General features: G+C 41.9%; 1 protein-coding gene across 1 annotated transcript; it reads left to right on the top strand.

Annotated features, from left to right (window-relative positions):
* On the top strand, nucleotides 1–26,336 carry LOC311128196 (anoctamin-5-like). The gene is made up of 20 exons (XM_084160210.1): nucleotides 1–194; nucleotides 14,400–14,470; nucleotides 16,334–16,441; nucleotides 17,009–17,077; nucleotides 17,529–17,813; nucleotides 17,886–18,005; nucleotides 18,130–18,245; nucleotides 18,906–19,040; nucleotides 19,462–19,567; nucleotides 19,871–19,931; nucleotides 20,060–20,211; nucleotides 20,319–20,393; nucleotides 20,494–20,722; nucleotides 20,945–21,123; nucleotides 21,262–21,359; nucleotides 21,560–21,681; nucleotides 21,784–21,989; nucleotides 22,185–22,387; nucleotides 22,589–22,694; nucleotides 22,894–26,336. The coding sequence occupies exons 1-20, from the start codon at nucleotides 119–121 to the stop codon at nucleotides 23,116–23,118; spliced, it is 2,742 nt and encodes a 913-aa protein (XP_084016336.1). The 5' UTR covers nucleotides 1–118; the 3' UTR covers nucleotides 23,119–26,336.
* Nucleotides 26,337–27,233: the final 897 nt, after the last annotated feature.

Genomic DNA, 27,233 nt, shown 5'->3' on the forward strand with positions numbered 1-27,233 from the left:
TTTGTTGTGAAACCCAAGCCTCAAAAACAGTGTGGCGCTAATCGAGTCGTGGGGTGGCATCCTCTCTCTCCGTCCTCACTTTCCTGAAAAAGCAGCTCCTTCCTTATAGTCGGTGGAGATGAGACGAATAACGGGAATGGCAAGGGATGAAACTTTGATCGAAATGAAGAGCGCAATGGATTCCCAGATTGGAGGTAAAGAGCACATTCAGAGATTAGCCTACATTGGTAATATACAAGGTAAACGTAGTATACGTAGGCTATACCATAATCTTTGTTTTCATTGGCTATTAATACGTTTACTATAGCGCTTTCAGAAAATGCTAAAGGAAACACAACCAACCAAAGGTGAATGATGGGCTACTTCAATCAGTTTTGTGACTACAACTACCACTGTCTATCATTTGGGTTCTGAATAATGTTTGGCTAATTACATGTGTCTGTGCCAAATGCCACTGTGTTAGTGGGCTACCTGGATGAGAGGCACATACAATGTTTTGCCTAAAGATTCGCAAATGTAATGGAATTTACATGTTATTTATGACATATTATGTTTCAGAAAAAGTTTCATGTGTTTGTACAGTTGTACAAGTAAATGGAAAAGGTTTGAAAAATAGTTCTGAAATGACTGAAAATACATGAGATGACGTCATTCACACGCTGTCAGGTCTACTGGGAAAGAGAAGGACAAACTTGAACTGTCAAGTGTTTCCAGATTTATATGACATTTGACCAATAATCAATTACAAAATGAGTGAAATAGTTATCCTTACAATTTTTTTAAATTAAGTATGTTAAAAAACAACTTTTCTGTGTTGGAATGGTGTGGGTGTACCCCAACAACAGAATGGTGTGGGCATATACCGGTCCCCAAAAATATTTATGCTAGTAGACTGCTGATTGGCCAGCTAGAGGATGACATCATCCTCTATAAGGAAATAGCAAGCATTTTTTAAACGTCTGTTTGAGATACAAGTTTGAGGTGGGTTTTTTCTTTCTATTTATGCTTTGGCCACATATGAGCCAGCAACAGTATTTGGGTATGAGTTATCAGAATATGAACATTTTAAAGTTAGATTTTTACTGGACAGTTACTTACATTTTTACATTTTAGTCATTTAGCAGACACTCTTATCCAGAGCGACTTACAGTAAGTGAGTGCATACATTTTCATACTTAAAGCCTATTGCAGAAGTCTGTTGTTGATTTACACATCAGCATTCAAAGTTATCAGTATTGACCCCAAATAAATTCAATATTATTTCTAATGATGTAATTATAATAATCTCCAAGCAGGTTTGTGATAAAAAAAATAATTGCGATTGCAAGATGGATGTCTTATTCATTGCAAGGTTGATCTGTTACATACAGTGCTAATGTATAGGCCTAGTAAAGCTGATGCAAGCGGCACTCTGCTTATCTATATCCCTCTATTGAGAACTTATTAGTCACTCCACACTGCACAAGGAATGTCGCTTGAAACTGGCCATTGTTGTGTCCATGCCTGCCCTTTTAAACACCATCAACTGCCCCATAACTTCAGTATTGCTCTAGCCCCCTACATCTCCCCTTAATGTGCTCTTGTGCTCCTGTGTGAATAAGCTGTGTCCTATGTTCATGTTTTCCTTTACGTTTCATGGCGAAAAGGAAACAAGTTGTAGGTAGACATCTGCAATGGTGTGCTAACACAGACTTGCCCAATACATCGCATGGGGTTGTCCTTAACTGTCTAATCATGGATTTGTAAAATCCAACACAAATTGGATTGCTAATTGTGTTCAGTTATTCCCTAGTTTCATGATGTGTCAAAGGGCGTCAGTAGGCCTCTAGTCAATATCTATAACCTTTGCCATTTGTGGAGCCACACTGTTCCAAGGTAATACTCACATAAACACACGCTAGAGACCAGATAGTTGTTAACATTGAGTGCATGAACACTTAAACACAATTATCTGCTGATAGTCTCTCTACCTTGAGGGCCCATCTAGACAGGGAATAGACCATGATGCTATGGACTGACTGAGCAGTCACTCACTGAAGACATCTGTAGGGAGGATTTGGAATGTTACAGTACTACTCTTTTTCCAATTGTGCTCAGTGACAAATAGACTTAAAGGTCACCACCCACTTTGGCGATGCACAATATATTACTAGATCACATTTGTGAAAAAAACTTGTGAGAATGTGGCAGTGTGCCTATACAGAGTAGCCCACAGAGATGACTTGGTCTCCAAGTACAGCCATCCACTGCACAATGTGTTAAGCTGTCATGGTAGCAAGGGTCCCTCGATGAAATGTTGCTGGTTGAGAGTTAGCTCAGAAAATGTAGAGCTGTTGTGGCTAATAAACAGATTTGAACAATCACAAGTGTTCCTTTTGTTAAGAATACTTTGTAGGCAACAATTTATTATGTATGGCTTCACAGAAAGAAAAGTACTTGAGCATTCATAATGTCGACAGTAAAGTGGTTTCAATAATGCCGCAGTAATTATGGCTTTGAGATATTGTTTCGTCCATCACTCCGCTGCTGGGAAATTAAGTGAGTTGGAGCAAGTTCACTGATGAATAGAAACAGTCAGGCTTCCCTCCAACCTCTCTCACACTGTTTACATCCCTCTTAGCATCTCACCACTATAGGGTGGCAGGTAGCCTAGTGGTTAAGAGCGTTGGGCCAGTAACTGAAAGGTTGCTGGTTTGAATCCCCGACTTGACTAGGTGAAAAATCTGTCGATATGCCCTTGAGCAAGGCACTTAACCCTAATTGCTACTGTAAGTCGCTCGGGATAAGCGTCTGCTAAAATGTAAATAGCAACCATAAATGGAAGATTCCCCAAACAAACTCTGCTGCCCATTTTACTTATTTGGTATTACAGAAACCGGGCCAAGCGATGGGGTTCCACTATCTCTGAGCAATAGGCATTTCTGTTCCCACAATAACATTGATGCTTTTAATGTGAAGTGAGTTGACAGAGCAGGTTCATTTAAGGACAATCTGTCACTTGCCCTTTGGTGTTAAGGCTCCTTGTTAATAAAGGTCCACAGTATGGCTGACTGCACACCCTGGGTCTAGATAGTATGAAGTTCTGTGTTGATAGACTGCCCTTTCACACCAACGGCTTTGTGTTGGCTGTTATCAGGGAAAACCTTCTGGCACAATAACAGAGGAAGATACATTTATATGTGTGTCTGTGTTGTGGATCACCATGTTGACAGTTTTATGTAGGGACTGAACGTGAATAGACTTCAGGTTCATCTGCATCTATAATACAGTTCTATTACATAATCATTTCTTTTGATAGTTATATTACCCACATGCTCACACTGGCTGCCTTGTTATGGCTCTTATGGCTCTATATCATTGAAATAGCCAAAATAGTTGTATTGAAAAGTTGCTATAAGGCACTGTAGTATTACCAAACACTAGGCCTGCCATTCTACAAACAACATCTCTCACTATCTCAGTAAAACCTCTATTCATTCACACTCAATGCTTTTAGGGATGAGACCTAAGCCTTTCATAGTATGTTGCCAATTCTGCATGCCTAATTGGTGGTCTTGATCAGGGGCAGTCAGGCACAAACTAGGCCTAAATAATAATAATTGCATTACAGCACTCACCCGTAATCATTGATGATCTAATAAGAAACTGTTATTAGACACCGCTTCCATTTAAGGTGCTTTATATCTGGCTAGGGACGGCAAGCCAGTGAATTCATCTTTGCTCACAGACTAGGGGGAGCCTCGGTGTTGCCATGGAAACTGACTCAGTAATTATATTTTCTGTTTGATATCTGAGTAATGTAGACTGTGGGCAGTGTCTGAATATCTGAATATAGGCGGCAGGGTTAACCCACTTCTCATTTCTGTTTCTGGATGATAAAAACATTACATGTCTGGATTTGTCTCCTTTCACCTCCAATTGGTTATTATCCCTTCATTGATCTTCCACAATTACATTTCAATGGCCATGAGCAGATGAATATATCAGTCTTGAATAACATTGATCGATGCACTTGATCACAGTGGACTTTGTTATTGTGTTGCTTTGTGGGTTTAGGAAGCTCTGTGCCAAAGCATTCCATGTTCTATCTGTGGGTTAACCTGGGCAACAAATCTGATTAGGCTAACAGGCAACAAGCTACGAAGAACAAAGAACAACAGTTTGTTTTCATGTACTCTGCCATATCCTCAGTGGTGATTATGCAATATGCAACATGGCCAAAGGGTGCAGATGAGGAAAATTAGGGGAAAGTTTCTGAAGGACAAAATCAGTAAAAGTCTAACATGTCTACTTTTCCTCCTTATGCAAGAATGCCTCATTCAAACAGTATAGTATTAGAAGGATGACATTTCATGTCTGTTTTAGAGAAGATAAAATATGAATTCTGCTATCTGCCCTGCCCATGATCCCTCGCTGGGAGGAGCACCAGGGTATTGGTCCACTCCACTGATCTAACTTTTTGGGTTTTGTCAAGGCACAGTTCCCTTCTGGGACTAGGGCTATTGTATCCTGGAGATAAGAAGGGAGATTTTGTTGGTTTCATGTGCAGAAAGTCATCAACAGACAGTGTGAGAATAGGGATTCAAAACAGCTTTCCAACTGGGCAAAAACTGGTTGAATCAAGGTTGTTTCCACGTCATTTCAACAACAAAAATGTTTATGTGATGACGCTGAATCAACTGATTTGGATTTGAAAAAAGTATTAAACATAAGGGAATTTAATATTTTTTTCACTCAATTTACGACCTAAATCCAATGACATGGTGTTTTGTTGATTTCATGTTGAATTCACGTTAGTTGACAACTCAACCAAATGTAAATCAAAACTAGATGTTGACATGACATCTGTGCCCAGTGGGTTTCTACCTTTAGCACTGGGAGTATGGCCTCCCCCTAAACATAGACCCTATGCTGCTTAATTCAAAACATGCTAAATAAAATGTATTTAAAAATCCTAAAGTTAGCATTTGGTGACCTTAGCAAGGGAAACAAAAGCAAAGCATGGATTGGTCTCTCTTCCTACAAGGTAAGGAAACCAATGTAATTTCAGTGAACTATCCTGTATGTTGTCTTTCCCCTGAGGAGAGAGAAAATGAACTTGGGGATGATGTCAATAGTTAGGCTATTGAAGCCATGAGTCATGTATGTTTGAGCCAGTCAAAAGAAGCCAGTAAGATACATCCCGGTGCTATTTTTAGCTGGAGCTACAAAGATGATAAGAGTTTAGACATAATAGGTCACATCAGGCCATGGTAGCAACATAGTGACATTGTTGTGTATTCATTGTGTCTCCCACATCACTAACATCTTTCAACCATAGGATGTATGTTGCACAAGCCTCACATGCTGGCCTTCTAGATGATCCGTCTGCTGTGTGTATGGCCATAAGACATTTGACTGGTTATCTTACCATGTTGGTCATGAGTGAATGAGAATGTTGTGAATGTCGGTGGCCTACAGTGTTTCCATGATCAACTAATCAGCTCTAGTTATGTGGGGGATGAATGGCATATAATGGCCATTGATTTCCATTTAGTACTTATTGACCTATGTACAGACATATTGGAATGCTTTAACCTTTAGGCTAGATATCCATCTAATTAAATAGCTAGCTACAGGGTACAGCATCACTGTGCAGCATCACGATTCCTATTATAAACTGTATTTTATCTATTATAAACTGTATTTTTATCTATCATAAACTGTGAGAATCCCTGGCATAACATGAGATGAGATTGAAGCACTTTTATAGTTCGTCAGAGAACAATTTTTCCTTCAATAAGCTTTCTCTGGTAGAGCCAACTGTAATATGATGATGATGCTCAGAGCCCTGGGTCTGGACACCACCCTCTGCAACTGGAACCTGGACTTCCTGATGGGCAAACCACAGGCTGTGAGGATAGACAACAACACCTCCTCCACACTGACTCTTAACACAGGGCCCCCCATGGGTGTCCTCGGCCCTGTGCTGTATTCCCTGTTCACCAACGACTGTGTGGCTTTGCACGACACCAACTTCATCATCAAGTTTGCTGACAACACCACGGTTGTAGGCCTGATAACCAACAACGATGAGTCATCCTATAGGGAGGAAGTAGGTGAACTGGCATTGTGATGCCAGGACAGAAACCTCTCCCTCAACGTCAGCAAAACAAAGGAGTTGATTGTTGACTTCAGGAAGCAGAGGAGGGAACATGCCCTGATCCACATCAACGAGTCAGCAGTTTTGAGTTCCTCGGCGACCACATCACTGAGGACTTTACATGGACCAACAACACCACCACTCTTGTCAAGAGGGCATCTCTACTTCCTAAGGCAGCTGAAGAAATGTGGCATGCCACCCCGGGTCCTCTCCAAATATTATTGCTGCACCATCGAGAGCGCCCTGACCGGTTGCATTACGGCTTGGTACTGTCAGGAATTTCTCCGTCCATGACTGCAAGGCCCTTCAGATGGTGATGAAGACAGTCCAGCACATCAATGGAACCATGCTCTCACCCTTCCAGGACATCTACTCACAATGGTGCCTGAGGAAGGCCTGCAGCATCATCAAGGACCCCACACACCCCAGCCATGAGCTCCTCACCTCATTACCATTGGCCAGACGGTATCGGAGCATAAGGTCTGATACCAACAGGCTCAGTCAGTTTCTATCTAAAAGCCATCAGACTTCTGAACACTTGAACTGGACTGACCACCTGCACTGACTCTCCTCACCTTAGCACACATGCACACACTCACACACGCACACACACACACACACACACACACACACACACACTCACTCATCCACACACATGCACACACACACACATACATTCATACTACACACATCACAATTGCTGCTGATAAATTGTGCCTTCCTGTATTATACTTATGCTAAACATTTTATTCTATTCTACTGAGCCATTTACTTTATGTTCATATTCTTATCTTTTATTATTTCTTATTGTTGTTGCATTGTCTAGAAGGAACCTGCAAGTAAGCATTTTGTTGGACGTTGTATTCCATGTGTATCCTGTACATACGACTAATACAACTTGAAACATTAATTACAGGGGAAGCCCAGTAGCTGAAACAAAAGAGGAGGAGGTTCATCAGAGGAAAGTAGCCTACAGCTCAGGCCTCGTATTACCATTTAAATTACTAACCAGATTGGCTTGGTCTGATGAAATACATCATTTACCAGGCTCTCTAAAGGTTTATCTGGCTGAAACAATAGACAATCAGGAGGGTACTGTGACTGTCACTGGAGAGTAGACAGGTGCTACCGGTGTGTAGCAGGTCCTCACCAGCATCCAGGTAACAGCTTCTTTATGGCACAAATAAAACATGGAATAATGTATTCCTGTCCTCACACTGCCACTTTCTGTGATTGAACCCAACAGGGAACATATCAAACATATTTAACAGCTGGCCTGTTTCTTTGAGGCTAGCGTGTCTGTGTCAGTGGTCGGTGCAAAAACAGATTGTTTTTCTGCTACTCTAGATATTCTAATTCTAGAAGAATTTGTGTATCTGTGATATTATCAATCCATCTATCAATGTCGAGCAGCACTTTGATAAGCAGACTAACCCCTTTGTCCTGTCTGTCTCTCCTCTGAAGAAGATGGCCCTGCTGTGCTGACAGCATTCAGGATGATCCTATTAACAGGTACGGGCAGATGAAAGGCTTAATGTGACGCCTGTCTGTCTGTCCATCCTTTCATCCTCTCCTCTCCAAACCTCACCTCCTGGTCAGTGGCTGTGTCTGTGGCTGTGTGTACTGTTGTTGGTGACTCTGGGGCTTGTGCTGTTTGCTCTCTGCTCAGCCTCCCTCCCTTCATGCCAGCGGCTGCAGAGCCAGGCTCCTCATAGCGCCAAACCCAGCCCTATGCTACTCTGCATTTCCTGGTCATGTGTGAGTAAGTGCCAAGGCCCTGGGTTTACCAGTGGATCGAGGAAATGACCTTTCAAATCCAATACGCTACATTTATTGAATTTACCTATACCATATTTGACATTTAAAATATTTTTTCACGTGATTTTGTTGGGATAATTTCATCTGTGCATCTCACTGTGGATTATTTGATATTTCAGAAAGGTAAACATGAGCAGAAAGCTGCCACATCTCTCCCTTTATAAAGATCTAGGGCCAAGGCTTAAGGCCAACACTCCTAGCAGATGCTGAAAGAACACCTGCACTGAGTGCATAAACCTTTGTGCTTTTATCCAGCATCTAAGAAATAAAATAAACTAGGTGGTTCGAGCCCTGAATGCTGATTGGCTGAAAGCCATGGTATATCAGACCGTATACCACAGGTATGAGTGACAAAACATTTATTTTGAATGCTCTAATTACGTTGGTAACTAGTTTATAATAGCAATAAGACACCTCTGGGGTTTGTGGTATATGGTCAATGTACCACAGCTAAGGGTTGTATCCAGGCACTCTGCTTTGCGTCGTGCCTAAGAACAGCCCTTAGCTGTGGTATATTGGCCATATACCACACCCCCTCGGGCCTTATTGCTTTATTGGATGTGCATGACAATGTGAGATATTTATCCCTCCAGACTGCCCACTGAAGGTACTGGTAGGTCAGCTACAGTAGGACGAGATGTTTTCTAGGACTTCACCAATGGGGTTATCGATGTCAGTTTAATTTAGACTGTGCTGGAGACTACAGATGTGTTTACAGTAAGTGGGTGTTCTGCAGACAGTAGGCCTAAGTGGGTGTTATTTAGATGTACAGCTTCACAAGTGGATCTCCTACTATCTGAATGTGTATCTAGTTCCAGGAGGTGGTACACTACATGACCAAATGTATGTGGACACCTGCTCGTCGAACATCTCATTCCAAAATCATGAGCATTAATATGGAGTTGGTCCCCCTTGGTGCTATAACAGCCTCCACTCTTCTGGGAAGGCTTTCCACTAGATGTTGGAACATTGCTGCGGGGACTTTCTTCCATTCAGCCACAAGAGCATTAGTGAGGTCGGGCACTGATGTTGGGCGATTAGGCCTGGCTCGCAGTCGGCGTTCCAATTCATCCCAAAGGTGTTCGATGGGGTTGAGGTCAGGGCTCTGCAGGCCAGTCAAGTTCTTCCACATCGATCTCGACAAACCATTTCTGTATGGACCTCGCTTTGTGCACAGGGGCATTGTCATGCTGAAACAGGAAAGGGCCTTTCCCAAACTGCTGCCAAAAAGTTTGAAGCACAGAATTGTCTAGAATGTCATTGTATGCTGTAGCGTTAAGATTTCCCTTCACTGGAACTAAGAGGCCTAGCCCGAACCATGAAAAACAGCCCCAGACCATTATTCCTCCTCCACCAAACTTTACAGTTGGCACTATGCTATGATGCAGGTAGCGTTCTCCTGGCATCCGCCAAACCCAGATTAGTCCGTCGGACTGCCAGATGGTGAAGCGTGATTCATCCCTCCAGAGAACTCGTTTCCACTGCTCCAGAGTCCAATGGCGGCGAGCTTTACACCACTCCAGTCGACGCTTGGCATTGCGCATGGTGATCTTAGGCTTGTGTGCGGCTGCTCTGCCATTTCATTAAGCTCCCAACAAACAGTTATTGTGCTGACGTTGCTTCCAGAGGCAGTTTGGAACTCAGTAGTGAGTGTTGCAACTGAGGACAGACGATTATGTGCGCTTCAGCACTCGGCGGTCCCGTTCTGTGAGCTTGTGTGGCCTACCACTTCGCGGCTGAGCCGTTGTTGCTCCTAGACGTTTCCACTTCACAATAACAGCACTTACAGTTGACCAGGGTTGAGGTGGCGTCCTATGACGGTGCCACGTTGAAAGTCACTGAGCTCTTCAGTAAGGCCATTCTACTGCCAATGTTTGTCTATGGAGATTGTATGGCTGTGTGCTCCATTTTATACACTTTATACACCCCCAAATTTGAAGGGGTGTCCACATATTTATGTATGTATGTATGTATATATATATATATATATATATATATATATATATATATATATATATATATATATATACATACATACAGTGGGGGAAAAAAGTATTTAGTCATTTTGAGTGAAAACCTCCTTCCATCAGCAAGGGCATTGAAGATGAAACGTGGCTGGGTCTTTCAGCATGACAATGATCCCAAATACACCGCCCGGGCAAAGAAGGAGTGGCTTCGTAAGAAGCATTTCAAGGTCCTGGAGTGGCCTAGCCAGTCTCCAGATCTCAACCCCATAGAAAATCTTTGGAGGGAGTTGAAAGTCCGTGTTGCCCAGCGACAGTCCCAAAACATCACTGCTCTAGAGGAGATCTGCATGGAGGAATGGGCCAAAATACCAGCAACAGTGTGTGAAAACCTTGTGAAGACTTACAGAAATGTTTGACCTGTGTCATTGCCAACAAAGGGTATATGAACAAAGTATTGAGAAACTTTTGTTATTGACCAAATACTTATTTTCCACCATAATTTGCAAATAAATTCATAAAAAATCCTACAATGTGATTTTCTGGATTCTTTTTCCTCATTTTGTCTGTCATAGTTGACGTGTACCTATGATGAAAATTACAGGCCTCTCTCATCTTTTTAAGTGGGAGAACTTGCACAATTGGTGGCTGACTAAATACTTTTTTCCCCCACTGTATATATATATATATATATATATATATATATATATATATATATATATATATATATATATATATATAGTGTATTTTTGTGTTAAACCATACTGTGGTAGTTTTATTTGACGATATGTGTTTCCCATTGTATTCATTTTTGAAAACATAGAAAAATGTATGTTGCTTGGGTGCTGAGGTGTATGTGAACGTATGTATACTATGCGTATACTATACTGTTAATGTGTGTGTGTTTGTGTGTGCATGCATACCTGCGTGTGTGTGTGTTTCTGCATGTGTGTGTATGTGCTGCTATATATTCAGTGGGGGAAAAAAGTATTTAGTCAGCCACCAATTGTGCCAGTTCTCCCACTTAAAAAGATGAGAGAGGCCTGTAATTTTCATCATAGGTACACATCAACTATGACAGACAAATTGAGGAAAAGAAATCCAGAAAATCACATTGTAGGATTTTTTATGAATTTATTTGCAAATTATGGTGGAAAATAAGTATTTGGTCACCTACAAACAAGCAAGATGTCTGGCTCTCACAGACCTGTAGCTTCTTCTTTAAGAGGCTCCTCTGTCCTCCACTCGTTACCTGTATTAATGACACCTGTTTGAACTTGTTATCAGTATAAAAGACACCTGTCCACAACCTCAAACAGTCACACTCCAAACTCCACTATGGCCAAGACCAAAGAGCTGTCAAAGGACACCAGAAACAAAATTGTAGACCTGCACCAGGCTGGGAAGACTGAATCTGCAATAGGTAAGCAGCTTGGTTTGAAGAAATCAACTGTGGGAGCAATTATTAGGAAATGGAAGACATACAAGACCACTGATAATCTCTCTCGATCTGGGGCTCCACGCAAGATCTCACCCCGTGGGGTCAAAATGATCACAAGAACGGTGAGCAAAAATCCCAGAACCACACGGGGGGACCTAGTGAATGACCTGCAGAGAGCTGGGACCAAAGTAACAAAGCCTACCATCAGTAACACACTACGCCGCCAGGGACACAAATCCTGCAGTGCCAGACGTGTCCCCCTGCTTAAGCCAGTACATTTCCAGGCCCGTCTGAAGTTTGCTAGAGTGCATTTGGATGATCCAGAAGAGGATTGGGAGAATGTCATATGGTCAGATGAAACCAAAATAGAACTTTTTGATAAAAACTCAACTCGTCGTGTTTGGAGGACAAAGAATGCTGAGTTGCATCCAAAGAACACCATACCTACTGTGAAGCATGGGGGTGGAAACATCATGCTTTGGGGCTGTTTTTCTGCAAAGGGACCAGGACGACTGATCTGTGTAAAGGAAAGAATGAATGGGGCCATGTATCGTGAGATTTTGCGTGAAAACCTCCTTCCATCAGCAAGGGCATTGAAGATGAAACGTGGCTGGGTCTTTCAGCATGACAATGATCCCAAACACACCACCCGGGCAACGAAGGAGTGGCTTCGTAAGAAGCATTTCAAGGTCGTGGAGTGGCCTAGCCAGTCTCCAGATCTCAACCCCATAGAAAATCTTTGGAGGGAGTTGAAAGTCTGTGTTGCCCAGCGACAGCCCCAAAACATCACTGCTCTAGAGGAGATCTGCATGGAGGAATGGGCCAAAATACCAGCAACAGTGTGTGAAAACCTTGTGAAGACTTACAGAAAACGTTTGACCTGTGTCATTGCCAACAAAGGGTATATGAACAAAGTATTGAAAAACTTTTGTTATTGACCAAATACTTATTTTCCACCATAATTTGCAAATAAATTCATTAAAAATCCTACAATGTGATTTTCAGGATTTTTTTTTCTCATTTTGACTGTCATAGTTGACGTGTACCTATGATGAAAATTACAGGCCTCTCTCATCTTTTTAAGTGGGAGAACTTGCACAATTGGTGGCTGACTAAATACTTTTTTCCCCCACTGTAAATGTCTCATAAAAGTCCGTCTTTGGTAACACACTCCCTCCCCCTCTCTCTGTGTTTGTTCAGCTCTGGACTGATAATGACTGTGCTTCACTAGACAAAAGACAGTTAGCAGTACAATCCTCACAGCTTGGCACAGCTTCTGTGGAAAACCCCTCTGCTAGTTTGACCTTCATAGGGGTTAGGGATGCTTGTGCTCAGACTCATCTGGCTGGCTGTCAGTCTCAACATCATTCCTAGCTCATGAGTTGTCTCTATAATTTACCTCTCAGCTGTACAGGGCGGCTCCCTCAAGCCTCTCATTGGCTTGCAAAGCACTCAGTCAAACCTCTTGTTCGTAAAAAAAAATATCCCCCTCATCCAATGAGAAAGGCTCAGGGCAGAAGGAGTCCTTCCTTAGTAAGCTAGATTGTGGCATGTCTGAGGGAACCACAGGGCCTCTGACTGAGCTGCAGCCCCTCCCCCATCCCTCCTTGCACGTGGAGGCCTAACCTCCCCCACGGGAAGTGCTTGTTTCCCAGCATTCAGAAATAACCAGGCGGCACTGCAACATGAGCACATTCCCTCTAGCAGTGTCTACCGGGCTGGGGGAGTATTCTGCTCTGCTGCTGGAATGCTGTGTGTTTCTGTCTGTGTGTGTCTAGATGGAAAGTGTGCTTTTGTGCTAGTGTTTATGGGTCTTTATAGGTATATGTGTTTAGTTCTTTCCCCTGGTTTTATCTCTGAGAGCTCTTGAGAGAGTGAGTGTCTTCATGCATATATCACCATGCTGTTGCCCTGAGGGCAGTCCATGTCAACACAGTGTTGTGTGGGGGTGTTCTGACATCTGACCACAACACAGTTCCACTGACTGACTAATGCTGTTTTCTTCACATCAGCAATCCCTGTCCTCAATATAGAACTATTACGTAATAGGAGGGAGAATGACTCGATCATCTGCAAAATCATTGGCAAATCTGTAGAAAAGGAATGTGGGTGGAAACAGAGTGATCGGTCATGGGATTTCAGGGGCTTCCAGTAGTGTATCTGATGACGTTACAAAGTAATTTTAGTTAAATAACATAGCTTTATTTTTCTAGGATTAATTTAGCCAATTGTAGTGAAGGTATCATATATGACCACAGTGAACAAGTTTGACATTTTCATATCAATTGTATGTTGTGTCTCATTAAGACCTATTATGCTAATCGGTGTGATGAGGCTGGAATAATTATGCTTCTGGACTAGTGAGGTAAAATATTTCAAAGACAAATAACCCATTGCTTTCTCTCTCTCAATTAAATGAGTGGATACACATTTCTGTACACATATTACTATGGCATTTGTACATTGTAAATAGTTTGCTGTTAAAGGGGCAATCCTTAGACCTATCCCTCTGGGCACAGACCTCAGTTCAACGTCAATTTTTTATTTACATTTGGTTGAGTTGTCAACGAACGTGAATTCACCATGACATTGGATTTAGGTTAAAAGTTGGGTGAAAAAAAGATGGAATTCCCTTACGTTGATGACTTTTTACAAATCCAATCAGTTTTCCACGATGATTCAATGTAATCACATTTTATTTGTTTATTGAAATGATGTGGAAACAACATTGATTCAACCAGTTTTTGCCCAGTGGGATAGATGCAAGGACTGACCTTCCAAGATATCAAAATTATAGTTTTAAGCATGTTTTGAGGCTAAACAGTGTTTGTTTACATTTACAATGTTTACAAACATTGGATTAAAACTAGTTTATATTTTGGGTTCTGATGGGGTTTGACAGTCTTCTTCAAGAATCAATGGGCTCATATATATCATTATACTGTACTGTATATCCTAAGTCCAAAAATGGATGTAGCAACTGCAGATTGCCCCTTTAAACTCATCTCTGCTCCTGTTTATTTTCTCCGCACAGAGGAATATAATGGCCACAGTCATAATAACTCTATAGAGGACGGAGGGACACAGCTACCTGGACACACAGAGGTGAGTCCCATGACCCCATGTTGACCTGCCTGGACCCTGTCCTCTGTCCTTTCCCTCAACATTAACATATCCCTGCCCTAGTTGACTTCCCAAGCTCTCTGTGCTGTAATGCAGCAGTGTTCTGCAATGCAACGGGCAAATTCATTGAAAGCAACAACAACAACAACACATCAGATTATTTACATGATAAAGGTTAACGCAATTCTGAAGGTGTACTGGATTAGTAGATTCATTTTTGCACTTATGTGCGTATATGGCTGTACGAAATGTATGATTATGTGCTTGTTTTTAGTCTTCCTCCACATGCTTGATCAAACCTCATCCATGATCAATATTGTTGACCAATAGTGAGTGTGTATTGAAAAGAGGTTGTTTTGCATGCCTTTGTCTACCTTGCCTACATTGGAAACAACTGACCTCTTTATACTACTGTTCTCATTGTTCAGTCACAAGACCTCAGTGTCTCTCAGAGAGCTCCTCTCTTTATCAGATTAGCGCTCCCCAGGCAATAAGCACAAACTAAAATACTACCTACAGAGAGAATATTAGTGTGTCTGTGTCGGTGTTCTCTATCCAGCAGGAATCTGTTGTTCAAGGACGAGGGAACTTGAACACTTTCTCCCACACTCATATTCAAGCATGCTTTGACACATACATTTCAAATTGTTCTAATATGCTTTCTCCAACTTAATTCTGTTGATGATCATGTGAATTGTATGCTGTATCCACACCCTGTTTCCTTCCTCCCTGTTTGTGGGTGTGGGGGCTGATAAACAAAAGGGGAGGGGCTCTGTTTCTATTCCTGATCACAGTGTGTCCTCCAGGACCAGGATACTGCTTTATATAGGGATCCACCTATGCTTTGTCGCACACAAAGCTAATTGGACTGAAGTGCTTTTCCTCCTAGTCACACGGTGAAACAGACCCCACACAGGCAATCCTTCTCCACAAATTAAGTTCAAAAGATGATGTAGGACCTGGAATCAGTGAACATAATCTTAGCCGATTGGATCCAGGTCCAAGGCTGTGTCGATAAGGTTTTTCCCCCTGTGTCATCCTGACTGCAGGGCATAGCACTGTACATACTTAGCTATACCCCTCAGGTGGAATAACACCAGGAGTAAACAAACCTAGTTGAGAAACAGCCTTTAACCCACTGTATATACAATCTCCTGAATTTCACAAGCATTTTACTTTTTGACAATGGTGCAGTTTCTCTATACTGAGACTTTCTCCTGCACATGCTTAATATGCTTATAAATCAACTGGAGTGTGGAGTGTTGAACTGAGGGTAGCTGCAACCCTGGCAAACTGGAGAGTGGAGCGTTGAACTGAGGGTAGCTGCAACCCTGGCAAACTGGAGAGTGGAGCGTTGTGATTGAAGAGTATTGTCAGTGCCAGGTTTGGGGCTTGAATCAAGAAGTGGCTGTATACTGGTCTGGGATGATCTGAGAATATCAAGGATAGGTTTAACGTTATTATGAAAACCAGAAAGTTCATTTCAGGCCCTAGTGCAGTATGTACCTCTTTGCATGCCATAGTTGAGGGCTAAGTTTAGTATAATGATAGGCATGACTTTTTGCAAGTCACTGGAAGATGTCCAGGATCCACTGCCTCTTAACTCCTATTCAAGTTACATAAGACAAACCACACAAAGAGAGAAGGTCCACACTCATTACAAAAATAAATCTGTTTATTTCATTTTGGGGCGTGTCCTAAACTATATACTAAACTACTACCATGTACTTTTAATGTGCTTTTAACGTACATCGTCACATTCAGTAAACAGATGTTCTCTGTTCATAGGAGGAGGAGAGAAATAGTCTGTGTGTTTTCTGACACTCTTCTCTGTCTGCCCTCCAGACTGACAGACTACAGCAGAACAAAGACACTGTGTTCTTCAGGGACGGGGTTCGCAGGATTGACTTCATACTGTCCTACCTAGATGACAAGGATGGAGAGAAGAAGCAGGTGGGCAGCATAGTGCACCATAATCAACACAGAGACAGAGAGCATTGTGTGGTTACAGAGAGACACATGACAGTTTATAAACACGGACATGACAGCACAGTGCATTAACCTTGGATTGGTCAGGCTTGCTTTGACCACATGACCAGCCTGAATCAGTGTATTAAGAGGAGAAGGTGGCTAATAAGAAGTGGTTGACAAGTTGCCAGTGGTTGAAACTTTGTTGTTGGGGAAATTGACAGAGAGGCAAAGATGTCATGCCACAGACAGACCATGGACAAACCAAGTTTCACTAATGCAAGGCTATGATGCCTGTGCCCTCTAGCTTCTGATTTTGGGACTTTGAGAATGCTGTGACTGGTGCCAGGCATTCTTTCAACAGAGCCTCTACAAGAACAAAATGGATCCTCCCCAGGATAAATGATGAGAGTGAACACAAGGACGGATGGAAGGATAAAGTGATAGCAGCAATGATAGAAGGGGAGGGAGATACAAGGATAAATGCTTTTCAGCCCTGGTCCTTGCTATTGCGTAAAGTGCATGTGTGTCTGTCTCTGTGTATTTGTACAGGAGAGGAGGAGGGAGTTTGAGGCCAACCTTAAGAAGGCTGGATTGGAGCTTGAGAATGAGGACAAATCGGTGAGTTACCCATCCGTAGCACGCTGGTGTCCTCTAGTGGTCATCATGCAGCAGCACATCACATTACTGCAAAGTGGGGAATATCTCAGCAGAGAGCTTTCTTAAAGGGGAATTCCACTCCACAGTCTTCTTTCCTCAGTGGTAGAAGGGTGTCTAACATACACAAAACATTAGGAACACCTGCTCTTTCCATGACATAGACTAACCAGGTGAAATCCAGGTGAAAGCTACAATATAAGGAAGGTGTTCCTAATGTTTGGTATACTCGGTGTATGTTTCTATTTGTTTTCTTTGCAACCTTTTAGGTGAAAATGTGTACTATATTCAAATGGAGAATTTAGAAAATTAGTACATTTACTCAATCTTTTAAACGATTCCTCTGTTTTGTGCTTAAATATATGGTCAGTCAAATTGCCTCGCTCTGTCCTCTCTCTCAACTCATTCCTCTTAGGACTCAGATGATCTGAAAACGCACTTCCTGAAGATCCACGCCCCGTGGGAGGTGTTGGCCACCTACGCTGACGTGCTGAAGATCAAGGTTCCCTTTAAGGCCAGTGACATCCCCCACGGACAGGACGTTCCACTGGAGTGGCTCTCCCGACCGTTCCGCCTGCCAGAGAGCGTGATGCGCCCACAGCCTGACTACTTCACCTCTCCATTTGATAAGGACAAGATAGACTTCTTCCTTATCGACAACCGAGACACCTTCTTTCCCCCCTCCACACGCAACAGAATAGTGAGTACAGTATCTTAACACAGAATCCACAGAGACACACACACACACTGATCTGATGTCCCTTCCTGTCAGGTGTACTACATCCTGTCTCGCTGTCCGTACTATAAAGAAGACCGCAAGGAGAGAGACAAGAAAGGTATCAAGCGGTTGCTGAACAACGGGACCTACACCTCAGCCTTCCCACTTCATGATGTAAGAAACACGTGACGCGCTGCCTACATCTGCACGTTTACATAAGGACAGTAGATTTAATGTGATGATGTCAGATTTGTTCTAAAACTAGAACTGATTATGCTCCTGTCTCCTATGCTGTCAGTGTCGATACTGGGAGAGGGACACAAATGACCAGTGTGAGAGCGAACGCTACCACCTCTATAAGAATTGGGCTAGGTTCCTCTGTTTCTACAAGGAGCAGCCCCTCAACCTCATCAGGTCAGACAACATCGGCTGGACATCGGTTACATTTCCCCCATGCATAGACGCAATGATCTACGGGGGGGGGGCTTTAAACTTACTCTTGAAAGTTGTAATAGTAAAATGCACAAGGTGCAATTTCGAAATTGGATAGTGCATCATCAGTTCCTCTTGTCATGTCAGTCATTGCATACCTTAGAGAGCTATTTATAACTTGTCATAAATGTCCAGATCAACTAGCCCATGTCAACTAACGTTTTTTTATTTAGGTTTTTTAGCCCATAGATATTGTTGTAATAATTGTTGTCACTCAAATATCACATGAATACACATTACACATCGCAAAATGTATAGAATTGCAAGAAAATTAGCTTTAAAACTGCAAAATGTTATTTGCACCCCATGACAAAATGTGTAGAATTGCAGGAAATAACCTGCAACATTCTCTCCCCCAACAAGAGGGGTGTGAACAGTTTGTGTCATGAACAGTGCTTGTGCACATAGAAATAGACATGGCGCATGTGCACACGCAGGGGGGACGCAGGATGTTCCCCAATGCTGGAAGGGGGGCCCCGAGTGAAACATGTTGGGAACCCCTGGTCTATAAGACCATGCAAATGCTAAGTGTCCCTACTCCCTAATGTCAAATAAGTTGAATTAGCTCTGTGTTATTAACAGGAAGTATTATGGGGAGAAGATTGGGATCTACTTTGCCTGGCTGGGCTTCTACACAGAGATGTTGTTCTTTGCTGCGGTCATGGGCGTCATATGTTTTACCTACGGTGTGCTAAGCTACGATGACAATTTAACAAGGTTAGTACCACCAGGGGGCAGAAAGGTGCCTTATTTGAAAAATAGGAAAACAGTTAATTTGCTGCGTTTAAACAGGCAGCCCAATTCTAATCTTTTTCCCGATTATTGGCAGAAGATCTGATCTCATTGGTCAAAATACCAATTATTGGGCTGCCTGTTTAAACACAGCCTTTGAATCATGCCCAAGTGGGCTCTCATAGACACATACATACACACACACACACACACCTGATGGTGTGTATTCAATATAATAATAATAATGATTATGTAAAAAAATATATACATCTTTGTTGTTGCACATCCAACAGTACACTAAATCACACAACTTTGTCAGTCTATACAGGACATGTTTAATCACGTCATATCAAATGTATTAATGTTCTTTCTCACTTTCTATTCTTCCTCTTTATCTCTCCCACAGTAAGGAGATCTGTGACCCCAGCATTGGAGGGAGTATTGTGATGTGTCCGCTGTGTGATAAGAAGTGTAGTTACTGGAAGCTCAACTCCACGTGCCTCTCATCCTGGGTAAGGGAACATACACAGTTTATTCTGTCATAACGTAATCTTTCCTCAAATGGCTAATCATAACTCTTGATGATTAGCCATTACATCTAATTCTTGATGGCTCCTCACACTTAAAAATAATGGCTGTGTAAATATTATGCATGACTAGCTTATTCTTATATTGTTTAAACCAGCCTGTCAATCAAAGCCAGTGTAATCTCCCATGCTGAGTGTGCAGCATGTCATCTTGCTGTGGCCAAAGCACAGCATGTCATTTTGTCTGGGTGGTTAGGAGCTCATCCTGTGCTGTGTTCCGTCTTCCAGCAATCCCATCTGTTTGATAACGAGGGGACCGTGTTCTTTGCTATGTTTATGGGGATCTGGGGTAAGTGTCTGTCCACTCTGTTGTTGCTCTATTTAACCTGTTGGACAATTACAGTACATCCCCTGTGAGGAAGACAGACTGTTACTGTTAGAGTTTAATGACCCGCCAACTCCCTGTCGGTTCTGCAGTGACTCTGTTCCTGGAGTTCTGGAAGCGGCGGCAGGCCCAGTTGGAATATGAGTGGGACCTGGTGGATTTCGAGGAGGAGCAGCAGCAGCTCCAGATCCGCCCGGAGTTTGAGACCAGGTGCACTGACCAGAGACTCAACCGGATCACCCAGGTACGGGCTGACAACTTGTTAATACACACTACTTGTAATACTGTGAAAATTCTAAAGTATTCAATGTAAACTACTGACTGGGCTTTCTGTTCTTTGTTACTGTGCAGGAAATGGAGCCATACCTACCCCTCCCCAAAAAGTGTGGTCGCTTTTGCCTCTCCGGGGTTACTGTTCTGTTCTGGGTAAGCCAACATACTACACTAATTATGTGTGTCTGCAAGCATTTGTTCGCGCCATTGTGCAGTATACTGGATGTGCATGTGGATTCTGTATTCTCCACAGATACTTCTGATTGTGGCCTGTATCACTGGGGTGATAGTCTACAGGCTGGCTGTGTATGCAGCCTTCGCCAGCATCATGAAGGACAGCCCCACTAAAAAGATCCATCTGGTGGGCTCTCTCATCACCCCGCAGCTTGCTACCTCTGTCACCGCCTCCTTTATCAACTTTGTCATCATTATGATCCTCAACTTCTTCTATGAGCGAGTGGCCATCTGGATCACTGATATGGGTGAGGAGGAGAAGATCGTTATCATGATGATTATCTCAGGAGGAGCAGGAAATGCAGGGAAAAGGAACACAGATGGCACATCAAGTTAAAGTGATGTTTACCCCAAGTCACATTTCCTACTCATTTTTTACATTTTCTCTACTATAAATATTCACTGATACCTCAGAAATACGTTGCACCCATTAGTGTATGCCTCTGACCTCCTACTACTTGATCCAACAGAAATTCCCAAGACACATCTGGAGTATGAAAACAAGTTGACAATGAAGATGTTCCTCTTCCAGTTTGTCAACTACTATTCCTCATGTTTCTACGTGGCCTTCTTCAAGGGCAAATTTGTGGGTTACCCAGGCAACTACACTTACATGTTTGGCAAATACAGCAGGCTGAGGAACGAGGAGGTGAGCTTTTTCACATAGCATCTACAGCATATCAACACATCATTCTACTATATGAAACTCACTTTTGAAGAATGAACTACAGTATTTATGTTTTGATGTCAAACCTAACTGTTAAACACCCACTGCAACTTGTCCCAGTGTGACCCAGGAGGCTGTCTGATTGAGCTGACCACCCAGCTGGTGATCATCATGACAGGGAAGCAGCTGTGTGGGAACATCCAGGAGGCCTTACTGCCGTGAGTTACACTGACCTCTCACCAACTTCTGATAGACTGCGAAAATGTACCTCGATCACCTTTCAGTTGCATATGTAATCCACCATGGGGTGTGAACCAGCTTGAACTTGTTAAAGATGTACGACATTCAGTATGTAAATTGTACACATGTGCCCTCCTCAGAGTTCAATTTTCTCTCGATCTATGTTGTATCCTGTCAGGCTGCTGAGGAACTGGTGGTGCAGCAGGAAGGCCCGGAAAAACCAGTACAGCCGCTGGGAGCAGGACCACGACCTGCAGAACTTCAGCCAGCTGGGCCTTTTCTATGAGTACCTGGAGATGGGTAAGAAGGCCCCTAACCCACTTCACTCTCTTCCCACAAGAGACTGTGTAGGGCTGTTCATCAACATGCTCTCTTTCTCTCTTTCCCTCCTACTCAATGCAGTAATCCAGTTTGGCTTCATCACTCTGTTTGTGGCCTCTTTCCCCCTGGCCCCCCTGCTGGCCCTCTGTAACAACATCCTGGAGGTCAGAGTGGACGCCTGGAAGTTCACCACCCAGTTCCGCCGGCCTGTGGCGGCCAAGGCCCACAACATCGGAGCCTGGCAGGAGATCCTCAATGTGGTGGCCATCTTGTCCGTTGTCACCAATGTGAGTAGGAGTAAAGCTGGTTGCATCATTGTTGTTATTAAGCTGTAGCCACATTGTTGTTATCAAGTGTTCAAATCTATGTCTTTACTGTTGAACAGGCCCATTTTATCATTCATATATACTGTATAATCAGAATACATAAATAAATAGTTAAATGTGTCTCTGATCCCATCTCATGCTCTCTCATCTCCCCAGGCATTCATCATGGCCTTTACTTCAGACATGATCCCCCGCCTGGTCTACCTGTATGCCTACCACCCTGGCTCTGAAGCCACCATGAGTGGCTACATCAACAGCAGCCTGTCAGTGTATGACATCTCCCAGATCCCTCTCCTCAGTACGCCCGAGGATGGGGCGATTCCTGCCTGGTTCAACAGCTCCTTCATCACCACCTGCAGGTGGGTAGAGACCGCAATGCCAGGCCACTCACATGCACATTTTATACACCCTTTGTCTTGACTTCACTTGAAGTCTTGACTATGGAGCTCTGATTGTATTCATCCAGATGTTTACCGAGGACTGCACAGGTCAATGCTTGGGGTTTAGCAGTATTGAATGTAGTTGCTGTGTCCTGACATTGGCCCTATATGTTGTCTCAGGTATCGTGACTACCGCTACCCTCCAGGCCACCAGAGGCAGTACTCCCAAACTATGCAGTTCTGGCACATCCTGGCAGCCAAACTGGCCTTCATCATTATCATGGAGGTAAGCCATCCAAAATATGTCTATCAAACACAGCACATCTCTCCCTTCTAAACCAGCAGGTGCTCTCTACATTACATACAGTATGCACCAGAGCCCAGTCTTTGCTATCACTGTCTTTCAACATGTTATCATCTGTACTTCATAAGGTGAGTGTGTGATAATGGTATGCTCTGTAAAAACCCTCTTCCTTTCCCATCAGCACGTGGTGTTTGTGGTGAAGTTCTTTGTGGCCTGGCTGATCCCGGATGTGCCGTCCGAGGTGAAGGCTCGGATCAAACGGGAACGTTACCTCATCCAGGAATACCTGCACAGCTACGAGGTTGAGAAGCTCAAGATCCAGCTGAGTCAGAGTTTTATCATTGAACCCAAACCTGAGGTCTGCACTGCCACCGACAAACATGACGTGTTATCTGAGTGCCTGTAGGCCCCCAATCAGTAACTCTCCTCCACTGATGGTAAACAGAAATACAGTAAAGGGCTTCTGTCAGTGGGGCAATCCTATCAACTTTCTCTTTGTTTTGTTTTGTTGTTTGTTAATTCTCTAATGAGCAGCTAGCAGATTTCAACCTTTTCGCCTATATTAGGACTTGCATTGGAGGCAGGGACGGAATAATTTGATCGATGACCACATCTCGTCACCTTTTCTCAGCCTCCAATGCTGTTGCAATGCAATCTCCTATTGTTCAGCTTGATTCATGTGCTCTGTGAAATTATGTTTCTTGTAAGTGAATCAATCATTCACTGCCAGTGTTGATTGTGATAGGATATTATGGAATCCTACAAAAGTATGTGCCAACTTGTTAAGTGTTCAGTTAAATGCTATTGAGTATTGTATTTATTTAGAAAACCCTCTTAGGCCTCACTCCCCCCTATCTGAGATACCTACTGCAGCCCTCATCCTCCACATACAACACCCGTTCTGCCAGTCACATTCTGTTAAAGGTCCCCAAAGCACACACATCCCTGGGTCGCTCTTCTTTTCAGTTCGCTGCAGCTAGCGACTGGAACAAGCTGCAAAACACACTCAAAGTGGACAGTTTTATCTCCATCTTTTCATTCAAAGACTCCATCATGGACACTCTTACTGACAGTTGTGGCTGCTTCGCGTGATGTGTTGTTGTCTCTACCTGCTTACCCTTTGTGCTGTTGTCTGTGCCTAATAATGTTTGTACCATGTTTTGTGCTGTTACCATGTTGTGCTGCTGCCATGTTGTGTTGCTACCATGTTGTTGTCATGTGTTGCTGCCATGCTATGTTGTTGTCTTAGGTCTCTCTTTATGTAGTGTTGTGGTGTCTCTCTTGTCGTGATGTGCGTTTTGTATTTTATTTTTTATTTTTTATCCCAGCCCCCATCCCCACAGGAGGCCTTTTGCCTTTTGGTAGGCCGTCATTGTAAATACGAATTTGTTCTTAACTGACTTGCCTAGTTAAATAAAGGTTAAATAATAGATATATAAATAATAATAATTGTACCAGACAATATACAGCTTCTTGAAAAAATGTAATCTAATGTTCACCTTATCCACAATATCATAATATGTTACTAACATATGTCCAGCAAAGACTGCCAAAGATATCCCATGGCTTTTACCAGCAGCTATGTAATTAATTACCTTCAAAGAAATATGCATGTTTGATAGAATGTAACATATAAAATCTAATTGATTTGCCTTCAAATGTTGGCATGTTATCTGCTTCAATTTGGCTGTAGCTGGGCTACATTAAATGTGATGTGTTTTCATTTCATTACTGTCATGTATTTGAGATATTTTCATTGGAGTCAATGTAAAAACTGTAAATGAAAGCCCCAATGCAGCCGTTTGTATATTAATATCAAATCATTTCTGGGTAACAATTAAGTACCTTACCGTAATTTATTTCCATAAAAATGTGCTAAAATTTCTTTTTAGCAATTAAATATTTTCTCAAGCAAGAATTTTGCTAGGAGTGGTCTGAGTGGGGAGAGGGGAACGGAAAACTAGCTGTTATTGGCAGAGAGGTTTGGAACTCTCTTTATTATTGGTCTATCAACCAATTTACAACATGGTGATGTCACCATGGAAAGCTGAAACTTCCGTCCCATGCAAACCTGATAATTAAAAAGTCCTGTGTAGATTGTATGTTCAACCAGCAACTATTAGGAAATAACACTGATCACATTTTTTCACACTTTTCGAATGTTAGTTTCATCAGCTGTTGTACAATTGCGATATAAACACAGGACAAACAGCATTCTTTAAAAACAGTTTCTCCCAGCTGGGTAATGATAGATAGAGATACTGTAATGGTCCAAGAGGGTAATGCACCCATACATCTACTGTATATATATTGTGTCTGTTAGAGCTATTTCCAATGGATATAATCTACACTCAGTTTGAAATGTTTTGAGTGGCATATTAAGTCATACCAGACAAAATATTAGCCCTGTTTTTGGGGTCGCATTCCTCTTTCTTGTTTAGATTTATGGCGAGATATGCAACTGTATGTGTGATTTCTTCTGGGGTGGGACCAAAATGTGTTTTTGCCTGTGTTACTCGCACATGTATCTATCTGCTCTTTATGTTAACACTTATCAAACTCCTTGTAAGCAGGAAAATCAGATTCCTCAGCCCTGTTAGTCATTACCCACTTAAGTTAAGTTGCTCATTCCTATCAACTTTTTCTGTCACACTCTGTGTCTGTATTCAGTAGCACAATGGGAGGCCTTCTCTTTTTAATTTTGTTTTAGCACAGAGCACTTATATGGGACTGATTTTATTTAGCAAATGAGTCTTTCAGACAGAAAACTCCACTACATTATCAGTGTTTTATGTCAATCATTCCAACATGTCTGGATGGTATCATATTAAAAGGAAAGTTGACTTTAGATTACATGTTTCAAAGCAATTGTTATTCAACTTCAAAAGGGACTGCAGCTTATTGAATCGATTTCAAGTTACTGTAATGTGACTTGTGCAAACAGAGGTGTAAGGAAACATGCATAATTTAAGAACTTGGGTGAACTGTCCCCTTTACAGCAATCAATTCTCACTATTTTATCACAGCCTGTATACACATGAAGAATGTTGGGATATGTACAGTAGTTTTCACATTAATTTCAGTAAACAAACTTCACTTATTATTTAGATTGCTGTACAGATTACATTTATAAAATATAGTTTACTCAATGTAAGATTAGGTCTTATAATGCAGTTAATTCTGTAATTTATTGATCAGATTTTATTTGTAGGCTTTTTCTAGGTTAATCTGTTTTGAGCTAATCTGTTTTGTAAATGTTAATAGCCTCTCATGCTGATGGTGGAAACTATACCCTTGGACAATTTTACTTGGTATACCTTCAACTTCAAAGTCATATGCTAGATCTCTATCTCAGGCTTGTCAATATTCCAGTGGTTGACTAACACCACTCTCAGCCATACAGACAAAATCCCTTGGGAGACTCTTGACTCCTCATGTCCTTCTTGCATGCAGAGTGCAAGCCATAGTACATGACCAGAAGACCAATGCCTTAAATGTCTATGTTTACTTTTTGGGATGTTCTTCAAAAACAATAACTTTCTATTGTTCTATTCCAAATGATGTTTCACAACTCATATTCTTTAATATCATAGTCTGTGTTGTCTAAATATGTTGTGTCTTGCTTGTTTTGCATGAAAGGCCATTGACCTTTTAAACAATATTTTGATAATGTAATAAAATAAAATATTTCAGGATTTTAAATGTGTGCACTCTAAAATTACTGTATAACTAAGCAATCTCAAATTCACATTTATTTACAGTTGTTCAAAAACATTGTCAAACAAACATGTATAGAATAGAATAATTCAGGCATGACAAATGTCAGGCATGACAAAAGCAGCCTATTCATATGAGAAATACTTCAAATCTTTGACAAAGAACAGTCAATATCATGTTTTTTTTTTTAATAAAGTTTATCATCACCAGTGGTGTAAAGTACTTAAGTAAAAATACTTTAAAGTACTAATAAGTAGTTTTTTGGGGTATCTGTACTTTACTTTACTATATATATTTTTTGACTACTTTTACTTTTACTTCGCTACATTCCTAAAGAAAATATTATACTTTTTACTCCATACATTTTCCCTGACACCCAAAAGTACTCGTTACATTTTGAATGCGTAGCAGGACAGGAAAATTGTCAAATTCATGGACTTATCAAGAGAACACGTGTACACCCCTGCTGCCTCTGATCTGGCGGACTCATCAAACACAAATGCATCTTTTGTAAATGATGTCTGAGTGTTGGAGTGTACCCCTGGTTATCCGTAAATTTTTTCAACAAGAAAATGGTGCTGTCTGCTTTGCTTTAATATAAGGGATTTGAAATGTTTCATACTTTAACTTTAACTTTTACTTTGATACTTAAGTATATTTAGAACCGAATACTTTTAGACTTCTACTCAAGTAGTATTTTACTGGGTGACTTTCACTTTTACTTTCTATTAAGGTATCTATACTTTTACTCAAGTATGACTTTTGGGTACTTTTTCCACCACTGTTCGTTTGTAAATTATGTCT

Source organism: Coregonus lavaretus (assembly GCF_964263955.1).
Source record: "Coregonus lavaretus genome assembly, chromosome: 4".
Lineage (NCBI taxonomy): Eukaryota > Metazoa > Chordata > Actinopteri > Salmoniformes > Salmonidae > Coregonus > Coregonus lavaretus.